The sequence below is a fragment of the Rhea pennata genome, chromosome 8 (assembly GCF_028389875.1).
Source record: "Rhea pennata isolate bPtePen1 chromosome 8, bPtePen1.pri, whole genome shotgun sequence".
Classification (NCBI taxonomy): Eukaryota; Metazoa; Chordata; class Aves; order Rheiformes; family Rheidae; genus Rhea; species Rhea pennata.
In genome coordinates this window covers 4,425,192-4,438,063 of record NC_084670.1, presented here as the reverse complement: position 1 = coordinate 4,438,063, position 12,872 = coordinate 4,425,192, and the positions used below count along the sequence as shown (strand labels likewise).

General features: G+C 46.6%; 1 protein-coding gene across 1 annotated transcript; it reads right to left on the bottom strand.

The window, feature by feature from the left end:
* Window positions 1-2,306: 2,306 nt before the first annotated feature.
* On the bottom strand, window positions 2,307-11,280 carry LOC134143347 (cytochrome P450 2J2-like). Its single transcript, XM_062581358.1, has 9 exons — window positions 11,074-11,280; window positions 8,901-9,063; window positions 7,988-8,128; window positions 6,274-6,434; window positions 5,797-5,973; window positions 5,062-5,203; window positions 4,274-4,461; window positions 3,287-3,425; window positions 2,307-2,558 (listed from the first exon to the last, which is right to left on the bottom strand). Exons 1-9 carry the CDS (start codon window positions 11,278-11,280, stop codon window positions 2,380-2,382), a joined length of 1,497 nt encoding a protein of 498 aa, XP_062437342.1. The 3' UTR covers window positions 2,307-2,379.
* Between the last annotated feature and the right edge of the window lie 1,592 nt (window positions 11,281-12,872).

Sequence of the window (12,872 nt, the reverse complement as noted above, 5' to 3'; positions counted from 1 at the left end):
GGGGAGCTGCAGAGGGTTGCGCCGCCAGCAGCCCCGGCCCCTGCGCCCGGCACCCGGCAGTGGCAGCGCGCCTGTGTCTGCAAAGGGAGAGGGGCAAAGTGCGCGGGGGAGACGGGTGCACATGCACGAGCGGCGCAAAGCCGCTCGTGCTGACTGGCTGCCAGCCTTGTTGCGGCGCTCCGCCTCCCTCCAGGCTGATTTTAAAGTTAAAAGCCATTTTTTTTCATTAATGCACTTTTTTTCTCACGCTTTCTTGATTAAACTCGTGAACTTCTTCCCTCATTGGAAAAAAAAAAAAAAAGCAAACCTCTTTCAGCTCCTCCCACCGGCCGCTACTGCCTTACAAAACCCCTCAAATCCTTTTTTGTGGCACACTTGTCAAAAGGACAGAGCCGAGCTTGCTGGAGCAGGTTTGAAACCCTTGCTGCAGTGTCGCCGTGCAGCTTTCCCGCTGTGCTCCCTGCTCCTTCCTCCCTGCTCTGTGCCCTCGCCTCCTGGCTCCCCTGCTTGGGCTGCCGGGTGCCTGGGAAGGTCTCACCGGGGCTGGTGGTCGCCCCTCACCTGCAGCAGCAGTTTGCATTTGCCAGGTTAAATTAGTGTTTTACGTAAATGGAGAAAGGTGCCTTTGAGGAGAAGCTCTCTTAGTACTTGTGGTCGTCAAACACTCCAGGCCTGAGCCTGCAGCGGTCTGTATGTTCCCACATCCCATCCCATGAGATGCTCTGGTCAATAACTAGAGAAATTCATGCCTTCCTCCTTTACGATATGGGAGCAGTACATTTAAAAAATGCCTTTTTGCAAATGATTGCAGGAAGAAAAGTGATTGCAACTCTTTATTTTTTCACATGAGGCACCGCGAATGGAGAAGGAAACAGTACAGCAACACGGAAATGCAAGTTTAAAATTGTAAAATCAAAGAAGTGAAAACCTGTTTACTCAGCCAAAGGATGTAATATTTAGTTGTACAGAAGTATCAGAGGTCAGAGCTCCTCCAAAGTGCAGGCAGACTGAGTGCTGCGGGCTGGAGGAGACGAACATCCTGTCCTGAACAGCTTTGAAAACCTCAGAGGGGGAAAAAAATCCACAGATCTATTATATTTTCTCATTTCAAAAAAAAAAAAAAAAGGCGGGGGAGAGAGTCTGTGACTGCAAAATATTAGTTAAGACTGAAGGGGGGTTAAAATGATCAGTGGGAAGCGAGGCTCATTTGCAAACCGCCGGGCGAGGGGGAGCAGGATGTGCTGTGCAGAGCACACTCCCGTGCGGCACAGAGCCGCAACTGCACGGCCGCGCTCCCGGCCGCCGCGAGCGCTGCCGCTGGCCGTGAAACGTGGTTTAATTTTCTTGCTAGCTATCGAGTATCTGAGATCCGCATACATATAAAAATCACTTACGAAAGACCAGAAGGAAAAAAAAGAGAGGGAAAAGAGGAGAAAAAAGCGCTTTGCTGTGTTGATGTTCCAAACAAAAGCACACAGGAGACAGAGTAGGACACTAAGCGTTAATGTTAGGTTATATAAATGGAAAAACTCTGTACAAATTGCATCCTTAATTTATTTACTGGGGTAAGGTTTGACATCCTTCACAGTGTTTTCAGGCTGCCCCCAGGCTGTCATGGGAACGGTGGAGTGTGGTGCGACCTCACTGGAGCAAAACCCAGCACAGCAGCGAGCATGAGTCTTTGCCGGGGCAGAAGGGCAAAGGGAAAGCTGGTGACCTCGCAGCACGAAGCCACCGCTTTGCTTCATCCTTTGACTGCTGCCGGCTCCCCCCTGCATGTCACTCTCCTTGGCTGTGCCTAAACCATGCCCAAGCATCTCCAATATGACGGTTTTTTGCCGCTTTTCCACTGTGTGCTTTATTAGCACAAACTATTTTGGATAAGCTTTTCCTCCTCAGACAAGTGTAATATTAAATTTCTATTCAAGACCTGCCTGGAAGCAGGGCTCTGTGTTTGCTCCTGCTCAGCATGGCCTATGGTAGAGGCTGCTTTGCCGTCCTATAGCTTCCTCATCAGAATTTCTGTATATGCATGAGAGAAACCTGAATGCTGCCGTTGCCAGGATCTTGGCTGAGATATGGTCTCTCCACACAACGTGGGAGTGTGGGGACCTCATACCACAGCAGACCTAAGGCTACCTGAGCCGTCAGGGTTGGCATTGACTGCTTGCCGTGGACACCTGGATGGTCGAATCGTCACAGTGGCACGATCCCAGAGCGTGCACATCCCAGTCCAGCTTGTCCAGTGGGCTGCTGGCCCTTGAGCATCCAGAGACCACCACCTCATCCAAAAATGTTACGGGCTGGTGGAGAAAAGGTAGCTTCTTCCCACTGCAAAGGTCTGAAGCACTGGGAAATCAGGACAGCCCCTTGCCGCACTCAGCAGCGAGGCAGCGCCCGGATCTGGAAGGGCTTGGGGCAGCGCGTGAGACTGAGTGTGAACTCGAAGGTCAGTGCCACGTGGGCCGGTGCCCGGAAGGTGAATTTCTGCAGGAGGGCCGTGAAGAAGATGAACAGCTCCGTTCTGGCGAGCTGCTCGCCGGGACAAGCCCGCTTGCCTGCCAGGAGAGGATAGAGCAGCCGGTGAGCGACGGGCTTACGTGACAGTAAACCCAAGCCGCTCCTATCACAAGTTTACAGACATGGGAATTTCCTTTAAAAAAAGTTAGGCAAAAACCTTAGCTTAGTGCATGATACTTCCTTCGGTGTGTAGGGAGCCGGGGCGTCTGCCAGCGCTGCCGAGCCTCCACGGCCGGGCCAGCCCCAGCATGGGGACGCTGCCAGGTCCGAGCTGTCTGGCACGGAGGGACTTGCCATCCCCGCCGACCCGCTGCTCTGCTCCACTCTCGCGCGCACACCGCGGGCCGAGCTCGCTCGCCGGAGCTTTTCTCCTTCGCAAGGTTAGGTGGCAATGTTCACCCACACATTTTGCAGAAACCTTCCCCAGAACTTTACTGCAGAGCAAATTGCCATGGCTGCTCGAGGAGACGAACCGGGGAAAGGAGTCAGAAAAAGCCCATTTAAGCAGCTAATGCAAGAGGAAAAAGCCTTATTTTTCATCCTGCACTAATAAATTAATTTTCTCTCCCCCACTGCCCTAGTATAGCTCAGTGCAATGAGCATTAACTGTCGCAGAGTGTTTTCCACTGATGGAAATGCTGGACATGGGCTGCTATCAGAGACAGAAAGCTGGACAAGGAGTGGTACTGCCCACTCTGATATAGGAGTTCTTAAAAAAAGGACATTGCATGGGCAAAAAAACCACATTTCCTCCCTCCATTTCTACCTGCAGAGAAAGGCAGGAAAGCCTCCCGCTTCCTGTACTGGCCGTTTTCCAAGAAATGTTCAGGATTAAAGGTGTCTGGAGTCTCCCACACATTTTGGTCAAACATGATTGAAGTCAGGCTGGTCAGCAGTGTGGTGCCCTGCGAAAGGTGGAGGAGAATGGGAGACCAGGAGAGGAAGAGCTGATGTGTTGTCAGACTAGTTTATTGTTAGCTCTGCACATGAAGTACACATGAAGTAAAATACACTTTTTAAGAACAAAATGTTATGCTAATATAAGCCAATTTTAAATCAGGAAACTTGTGTTCCCATAGGAATTTGAAACAACTTAACCAAATAATTTTCAACAGATCTTCTTTATTGTGTTGTTTAAATAAAACAGCACAATAACTGATTAAAGCCCACATCCTCCATCAGAAAAAGAAAAATATTCTGAGCAATGTGGAGCAAAATTCCCAAATGTTTTGAGTTTCATTTTCCATGAAGCAACCACTCGTTCATGGAAGAGACTAAATATATCTAACTTTTGAAATTTGCTTTTATAGTGCTAGAATGGTACATATGCATCAGTATCTATTTCTTAGCTTTTTTCAAGCACTACTTTTATCTTAGATGATTTTTGATATTCTGTGGACCTAATAAATCTCTTCTTCCACACACTTCCCTATGTTTCTCAGAACTCTATTCACATAATGTGTGGAGAGGATCTTGTATAAAGTTTGAGAATAAACTTCATGAAACTGAAAATTATGACCAACACCATGGTTCTGCCACAGGATCTCCTGCATAAAGAGGGGAGATCCATAACAGCTTTACAGCATCCATCTGGATGGCTCATAGTTTCTATGCCATTGGGATATCCTGGTAAGATCCTGCTGGTTGATCCCTTCCAGATCAAAGTCTGAGGACTTCTGAGGTTGGGACATGAACAGCCTGGCTCATGCAAAGCCAAGGGAGGTGAGCGGAGGGGCTGATTTCTTGCCCATACCTTGGGAAGGTGGAAGCCTGCCAGAGTGGTGTCACTGGTGGACATCCTGGGGACCCCCAGTGGGACTACGTTGCCCATCCTCAGCACTTCGCTCAGCACCGCACTGGTGTACGGCATGTTTTCCTTGTCGTCCATCGCCGGCTGGCGAGACTGCCCAATCACAGTGTCGATTTCTAGCTGCACTTTCTCTATGGAAAAGGAAGAAAAAAAAAAAAAAAAAAAAAGATCTATGCTCAAACAGCCAGAGGTTTCTCCTGAAATAGCCATGATTTGTTGGTTTTCTCTTGTAGATTTTTCATATTAAAGTCATTTTCTGAGTTTCAGTTATCTCTGCATCTACTGCCCAATGGTCCCTCCCCTTGTGCCGCAGAGCACGAAGGGCAGAGACCACACCACCCATGGGATTTTTGCTCTCTCAGCTCAGTGAAGAAAGTTCCCCCCCCCCCTCCATTTTCACTGTGTGATTCCTTCAGGCAAATAGGCTGATATTTCAGCTGTTGTTGTTCAGGGACAGAAAACAAGACCAGACTCACAGCTGCCTGCTCTTGGTAAAGATTTCTACTGGCTCCAGAGGGATTTTTGTCCACTGCTTCTAGTGAATATGGGCCTCCAGCTCAGATGATTCAGGTGGCAAAAAACTATTTTTAGTGGTTATCTTGTATACAATTGTATATGTGGTTTACACTGCGTACACCACAAGCCTGATAAGGGCTGGTTTTGGCCTTCCCAGTGCTGGCTGCTTTGAGGCCAGCAAAGCCAGCTGTGGCTGTTCCCGCTGATGATCCCACCTTGGACATGCGGGTACATGGCCATGTAGAGCAAGGCCCAGCGGATAGCGGTGGCAGTCGTCTCGGTCCCGGTCAGGAAGAGGTCCAGGGTGGAGCACAGCAGGTTTTCCTCGTGGAAATAAGAACTGGTGTCACCCCTCCACTTGGGAAGAAAAGGAGAATGGAAATTATGGGACTTATGGAGCTCATGGAACTTGTTTGGGAGGGATGTGCTTTCAAAGACCAAGTCCCAAGCCGTCTTTGCATAACTCACGTCCCGTTGCTAGTTTATTATTCCTGATCGCCTGGAGCTGAAAGTTTCAACCCTTTACTTACATTTGTTAGATTATGTGACCTGCCCCAAGCCCTGCAGACTGCTTTGAAACCCGCTCTCGTTGCTGTGTAGGGACTTTCAGGAGCAGGTAGCATTTGTAAATGTTAAATTTCACAATAGGAAACAGGCCTGTGAGATCCCATAGAACCAAAAACACGTTTCCTGAGAGTCCTCTTACACAGAGTGGCAGAAGAAGACCTAGTGTAAATACTTTCAGATGAAGGAAAAAAAAAACTATATGTTTTCAAAGTGATCAAGCTCCTGCTGTTGCCAGAAGGTTTGATGTGAAAGAGGTAGCAAGGGGAAGGCAAAGCTGAAGTTTCGTAAGCGCAGGCAGGCGCGAGCGTCCTTGACAAAACAGCTCTGGGTCTCCTCTGCTCATTCCTTGGGTTTGGGGGAGCTGGTCCCCATTTGTACCTTACCTTCTCGATTTCCTGCAGGTAACAATCAATGTAATCTCCCGATTCAGCCTGATTCGGATCCTCCTTGTGTTTTGCAATCACTCCTTTCACAAAGCGTTTAAGTTTCTCCCAGTGCCTAAAGATTTTCCTAAAGGGTCCCGGTAGCCACCTCATCACCAAGGGGAACGCATTATACAGCTGTAAAGACATCAAACAGAGCAAAATAATATTTCTTAGGTTAAAAAATCAGGGTGTTGCAGTTCAGACAGTACAATTCATTAGCTCCACCAGCTCCACTAGTAGAGTTATTTTAATTTACTTGCTTGCTTGATGGATTTTATGCATAAAAACATGTAAAACAATACTCGTGGTCATTTCCCTTATAACATGACTCCTTCCTCCCCAGGGAGAAATCAGATTACCTCTGTGCCTTAGAAATGCGGGTTGCCAAGCACTTCATGTACAAGTGAAGTTTGAAAATAATCAGACAGGCTTTACCTGGCCCCAAAAACTTCCTATGAGGAGCAGCGTTTCAGCCAGCGAATGCAGCAGTTCCTGGAAACGGTTGTCATGGTAGTCGAAGCGGTTCCCAAAAGTTATAGAACAGATAATATTTGAGACAGCGCTGTTAATTTTATAATGAGGGTCAAATGGTTGTCCTGGAGGAAACAGAATTAGAGACACAGAGTGTTTTTTTTTCTTTTTCTTTTCTCTTGTTTAATCTCAGTCAAAAAACACTCCTACAGGATTAACTGCTTTTACCCCGGGTGCAGATGAGGACTGGTCCTGGGATGCTTGGCCAGCTGCACCCCACCACCGCCTCCGGCATCGCCCCCCAGCCCTGGGGACCGTGTTTTCCCCCTCTGCGAAACGAGGACGAGGAAGGTGGATGCGGGCGCAAGGAGGCCGGGGAATCCTGGCTCAGTCCGGCTCTAAAACCACGAGGGAGGTTGTCTGCTGCACGCCGCGGCGCTTTCCCAGCGGCTCCCAGCCAAGGCGGCGGGCACGGAGCCGCCAAAGCTGGACCCGCACCGTTTTCCTGAGCAAAGAGCCGCGGTGCACCTCTCGGCTCCATGCATCGACTCGGTGCATGTAGATGCGACTCACGCCGCTCACGCTCAGCTTTTCCTCGGCCTTCCTCCATGCTGCTCCGTTTAACTGAGCCAAGCACGGCATGACGTGGGAGAGCATCGACCGGCAGCCGAGCCACTGTCCTCCGGGGCGTGCTGGCATCTCCCAGCTGCTAAGGCTGGCTTTTGTATCATTTGCCATGATACAAAAAACTAACATCAGTGGGAAACTGAGTCTAACTGGGAGCTGCCGGCGGTACAGCGAGGAAGGTCCCTTTGCAACGCAAGGTGCTGGGCTCAGCCCTGCTCATCTTCCTGCTCCGCAAGGCAGTAATTACACCAGGATGGTGCTCGGATATTAGCGTGATGGACATGATCACTATCTGTCACTACAAATGCGAAGAAAGGCCCAAAACAGCAGCTTAATTAGTTTATTGATTAGGGCTGCAGAGGGCTATGATCAATTGGCAATGGGAGGTATTTGGCCTGTTCAGCGCAACAGCTATTAAAATGGAGCAAGTTCAGTATATAATTTCACAATTCCTATTTAGATCTTTCTTGTTTACTATATATAGCGCTATAGAATTAGCTAAACCCCATCTGCTTCTATTTAAAGCTGAAGTGCAACATCGCCCATGTACCAACATACAAATTATTCTTACTAATATCCCTCTGGCAATTCTTAAAAGCTGGACCGTAAAAGAGCAAGGCACACACTTCATCTGTTCACGACACAAAAGGAAACCCTGACTAAACAAGTTTTAAAATACTTTGCAAAACCAAGGACGGGCAGAGGTTAACGGAGCCCCTGAACACAAGCGCTTGATGCAGTGAGCGCTGCGTTCGTGACTCCGCAGAGCAGAGCAAGGGCTTTCCCGGCAACATAAACACACAAGTCAGAATGAACACCTGGGATGGATTTTGCTTCATAGCGGTAAGGAAGGCCTAAAATAGCAGGCTTGAGGGCTAAAATAAGCGCTAAAAGGCACAGTCTAGGACTGCAAGATAGAGATTTGGTGCTACTGAGGAAATACTTGGAGCATGTTGGGAGCTGTACAGAAATAGGAGTTTTCCTTCCCTCTCTTCGTTGGCAAAAGGGCAGCTGAAAGCTTAGGACACGCTGGTGTATGTTAACAATTTACCTTTCTCTTCCTCTATTATCTCGATGAGATACCGGCTTTCCTCTTGCACTTTTTCCTCAAAACTTACAGCAATGCTTTTCAGCGTTGATAAAGCAAACTTTCTCTGCTGCCTCCATATATGCCCATTTGATGATATGAGCCCTGTAAGTGGAAAAAACCAGCAAACAAAACCTCTGTCTATGTCATGTATGAGTGGCAGGATTCACAAATGGCCATTGGCCTTAAAAAAAAGAAAAAAAAAAAGCAAACAAAACCTTAAACATTTAAAAGCTATAGCTTTGCCTGGGAATTAAAATTCAAGAGTAATTGGCTTATGCTGAAGATCTAGCTTTATGGATTTGCTTTAATCTGCTACTTTGTCACTTTGCGTGGGAAAAAAAGGTGTAAGCCAAAATACTATAAGTACTATCACGCTGTTGGCAGCGCTGCAGGCAGGAGCACCATTTCCCATTCTTTGGAGCTGCATGCAGCCGGAGCAAAGAAAAGTAAAGGAGGACTTAAAACCAATGGGGAAAACTCTTCAAGTCAAACAGTGCCTTGCATTTCTTTCTCATCTTTCACCAAAGTAAACGCCTGAGTACAGATTGCTGGATGCCAAGGCCACACTGAGTGCCGTCATCCCATGGCCCCATGCCAGATCACTTTGGGCAAGCGCCTGCTGAAACATGGGCCCAGTTAGGAGCAGGGAAAGGGCTGCTTTGGGGCACTGAAATATGTCTTATTCATAAATGGGCTTCCAGAGAGATTAAAATATATACCTATGAGGTTATTAGACCAAATTCAGTTCTTGCCTGCCTCCATGCAAGCTTTTATTGGCACCATTTGGCTGAATTCAGCCTATATTTTTCATTCAAATTGTTATCATTCTGAATAGCTGAAGAATTTGTACCAAAAGCACGGTAGGTCTACTTACCAAAGCCTCTAAAAATTTCTTGGAGAAGCGGAATATTTGGACGATCTGCAAATATTTCAGCCTGATGGACAAGAGCTTCTCTCACCATCTGGTATCCGTTGACTACCACAAATCTCAGACTTCCAAATTGCACACTGAAGATGTTGCCGTAACGAGCAGTAAGCTGAAAGAAAGGCTCCTCTGAGCTCCTCGCTCTTTGTATCAGGCTAATAGCGGGAAGAGGGAGATTTTTGAAAGTCCCCTGGACCAGGCCTTGAGCAATTTGATTTAGCTTTGAATTAAGTTCTGCTTGGAGCAAGGGTTTGGGCTAGAGACTCCACAGGTCCCATCCAACCTGAACTACTCTATGAGTCTACAGAGGCTGGAAATGGCATAAAAACATCAGAAAGCTGTAGTACAGGAGAAGTGGTTGGTTTTGTTCAGTAGCAAGCATGACCTGGCTTTCACCAGCTGGTTGCATCCTCAGGTTCTCAGGTCATGAGGACATGACTTTTTGCCTTGTACCTGCAGCACAACAAATACATTTACCTGCTCTTCCCCTCTTCTTCACAGAAGTGCATTACCTGGATCACCAAGTCCAGGCTCTTGCTGCTGAGGGCAAAGCAGAACAAATAATCTCTTTGAACTTTGAACTTTGTATCAAAAGCAGTTCCATTTCTTGCTCCAGCTGTCCCAGTCAGAAAGTGATTCAACTGCTGGTGGTTAGACTTTCTGCTAATTTTAAGCTTGCATGCATTCATGGCCACTTTACACTCATTTTTCTTGCATGGACATTGCCAGCATTAGTTTCTCCCTTTCAGTATTGAGTTCTCTGATATCTTGAGAAGGTAGTCATGTCCTATCTCTGGCTCCACTTCACCAAGTAGCTCAGTCTGTGGTTTCCTTCAATACAACTCTCTGAACGGCCACACACGGTCACCCTGAATTTTGGTGGTGACTCATGAAATCAGTTTGGGGCCAAGTGGCTGGCTCAGTCACTGTGTGAAGGAGTGCTATTAATTATATTACTAACAAAATATCTTGAGGACATGTCCTAATTCTCTCCATATGCCCATATCAATATCACTTTCATGATGTAATGCCTGGAAGCCTAAGTCTCAGTCCTTGGCATTCTGCAATTACGTAGTTGCTTCCCCCAAAGTCTAGATCTTCTGTAGCACACAGAAATATGTGCATACAGTATCTGTATTTTGAGAGACTTCAGCTCTGACCATGCTCCCTTTCTGCAGCAGCAGATCTCACAGGATGCCTGGGTGGGCCAGTTACTGGAAAAAAGAGGCCGTTTTGGATCCTGAGAGCTTTGGCAATGTCTCTTGAAGAGCTGCCTGAGTGGGATAGCTCTGTATGATTTTTCCTCAATGCAGCCAGCCTAGTGTCTTATGTTGTAGAAGACCTTTGTATCACAAGTATAATTATCACTTTGATGGCTAAAGCCTTCTAGGCAGGTGGCTGTCTCAGCCTTCCCCAGAGGCTCCTTTGGGGAACACATATGCCAGTGTCCTGTGGAAACCCAGGCTGGATGCAAGAAGCAAGAGATAAAAGGTCCGTCACCAAAAAGACTATTTACAACCAGCAAGTCGGAACCTTATTTCCCACTTGTCAGCACAGATACTCAATATGTATAATTTATCACTCAATGCCTTTGGGCGAGTCAAGGCTCTGGAAACCTTTCTAGACCTGTCACTGCTTCTTTCTGTGACAAAGGAGCCTCCACAGGGACATTTAACTCTGGGCCCTAATGTTTCTTTCACACGTAATAGGATAAATTGTTGGCCTCTGAGCATAGAGGACAGTGAAATTTTCAGAGGTGATTTGCATAGTCAAAACACTGAAAATTTCATCAAAGGACACTTGCCATCTCTCCCCTAGCCTGACTCAGCTTCTCCAAACCTCTTCTGTGCTCAGGCAGAAAGAGATCCTATGGCTGGGTGGGAAAATTGAGGAGGAATGTGTAGGACTTCTTCCTCCATTAGGGGTTTCTTATCCCATTGAACCTGTCTGCTCCTGTGGAAGAGGAGGTGGCAGGAAGGGTAAAACCAGGAACTGTCATCTACTTTGAAGATTTCTTATATAGGTAGTTCTTCAGAGGTTGCCTCTGCTTCGCAGATTTAATGACAGAATTCACTTAGACGTAAAATATTAGTAATAGGATAAACATCCATGGAGCTCTTACCTTCTGCAGAGCAAGGTGGAGGGGCTGCTTAAAATCCACAAAGGTTCCCACGAGAGGAAAAAGCTGTGGCCCTGGAGGGAAATTCCTAGGACGTCTCTTTTTCAAAAGATCAATGATCATAAGAAATATGACCAGAATCACCAGGACAATCTGACCATTCAGCTTTTCCAGCTGAGAAATTAAAATAGGCCAAAATGGAATCTGCATCTTGGCTGATGAACTCACAGTTTTTCATCCCAGAAATGGACCTTGTGCTTGATGCTGGTGTTAAACTTGCTGAAACAGGAGTAAGAAAGGGCTGGCAAGAAGGCAAGCTAAGATGCTGATAGCTTAGAGGAGTCAGGACTTGCCATGGGCAAGCTACTTTCTCACGTATATCTATTGCCAGAAGACCTGCAGAAAAACTAAGTTTAAACTCTGGGACCTCAAGAACAACCCCAGCAGTCAAATATTTGGCCAAAACAAAGCAATCTTGCAAAGCTATAGCTTTACACTTCTGTCAAATCCCTCAATTTTCTTATGGGAGAATATGCCTCCCTTCTGCCTTTAACAGGGACCTCCTTTATACAGACACCTAATTGGGATTATAAGCATTACAAACATTTGAGGTTAGATGAAAGCAGCTTACTTAGCTAACTACATATGGTGGGCGTTGCATAATTTAAAAAACTGTAAGGCATCTGAGGTGATGGACACCATACGAGTCGCGAAGGGGCTGATCCTGTTAAGTGCTAAGCACCTTCTGCAAAGCACTGGATGCCTTGGACACGCACTGAAGGCCGCCAGGCTTTGTTGGAGGCAGGTGGAGTTCAAACAGGGGGAAGCGCTGGAAGAACGAAGCCTGAGACTCTGTCCAGCCACTTAAATGAGAGTTAAAGAAGCTTACTTTAGAGAGTGAGAGCTCATGCGATTGCTAGCTAAAGGAGAGATTGGAACTTATGCATTTAAATCTTCTGAGTTTTCTGAAAATCTCTTCTGAATAAAGCTTCATGCTGTCCTAGGGGAAGGCTGCAGCCAGACCAAATGACCTCTGTGTCCGTGAACCAACCTATCACTAACCGTCAGTATTTCAGCTACAACTTGTTTCCAGCTCCTTTTCATTTTCCTTTGAAAAATTATATTTTACAAGTGACCTACGTGTCTGTTGAGGAAAAACTGTCAATAATCATTTTTAAAATGATTCTCCTGGACATCTTGGTGAAAATTTCACAAAAACGATACATTTTTATCTTGAGCATTTTTCAAAAAGCTTTAATTTTTTAGAAAAAGATTTTTTTTTCACAGGAAATAATCTTTTGCCAAAAGTGTTGATATTTCTCTAGTCCTTTCTCTCTTTTAGAAGCTTTACTATTCAGGTCTTTCATTACGTTGGTGACCATAGTGACAGTAGAAGTACGTACAGGCAGTACTGCAGAACTGCAACTTAGTTATTGTAGGATGTGTTTAAGGGTAAGGCCTATCTAGAAGCCAAGATCTTTTGTTCTGAAACATTATTTAGAGGTTTCTGGATCCTACGATGTACAAACTGGTCTATCAACATATATTTTGCCCATCTCTGTATTACACCTATGAGTAGCAGTGGTTGGGTAGGCTGCATCTGTGGCATTCCTGACTCGGTTTGTGTTGATGCCTCTATCCCACACTTCCCCGCGGAACAAGCCGGTCCTTGCTTACCAGAGGCTACACCAGGATAGTGGGCTTGTGCTCTTAGTCCTGGCATCGGGGAGATGACTCGGTTGGTGGAGGTGTCAGCCTACAGCATGCTCAAAGGGACTGTGATGATATGGCATCAACTTCTG

What these genes read in the sequence shown, in the direction of transcription:
- LOC134143347 (XM_062581358.1), bottom strand. Translation starts at nt 11,280, where the DNA reads ATGCAGATTCCATTTTGGCCTATTTTAATTTCTCAGCTGGAAAAGCTG. An exon ending in TCCACCTTGCTCTGCAGAAG is followed by an intron (nt 9,064 to 11,073) that starts GTAAGAGCTCCA and finishes CCTTTCTTTCAG; the next exon opens with CTTACTGCTCGTTACGGCAA. An exon ending in TAGGAAGTTTTTGGGGCCAG is followed by an intron (nt 5,974 to 6,273) that starts GTAAAGCCTGTC and finishes ATGTCTTTACAG; the next exon opens with CTGTATAATGCGTTCCCCTT.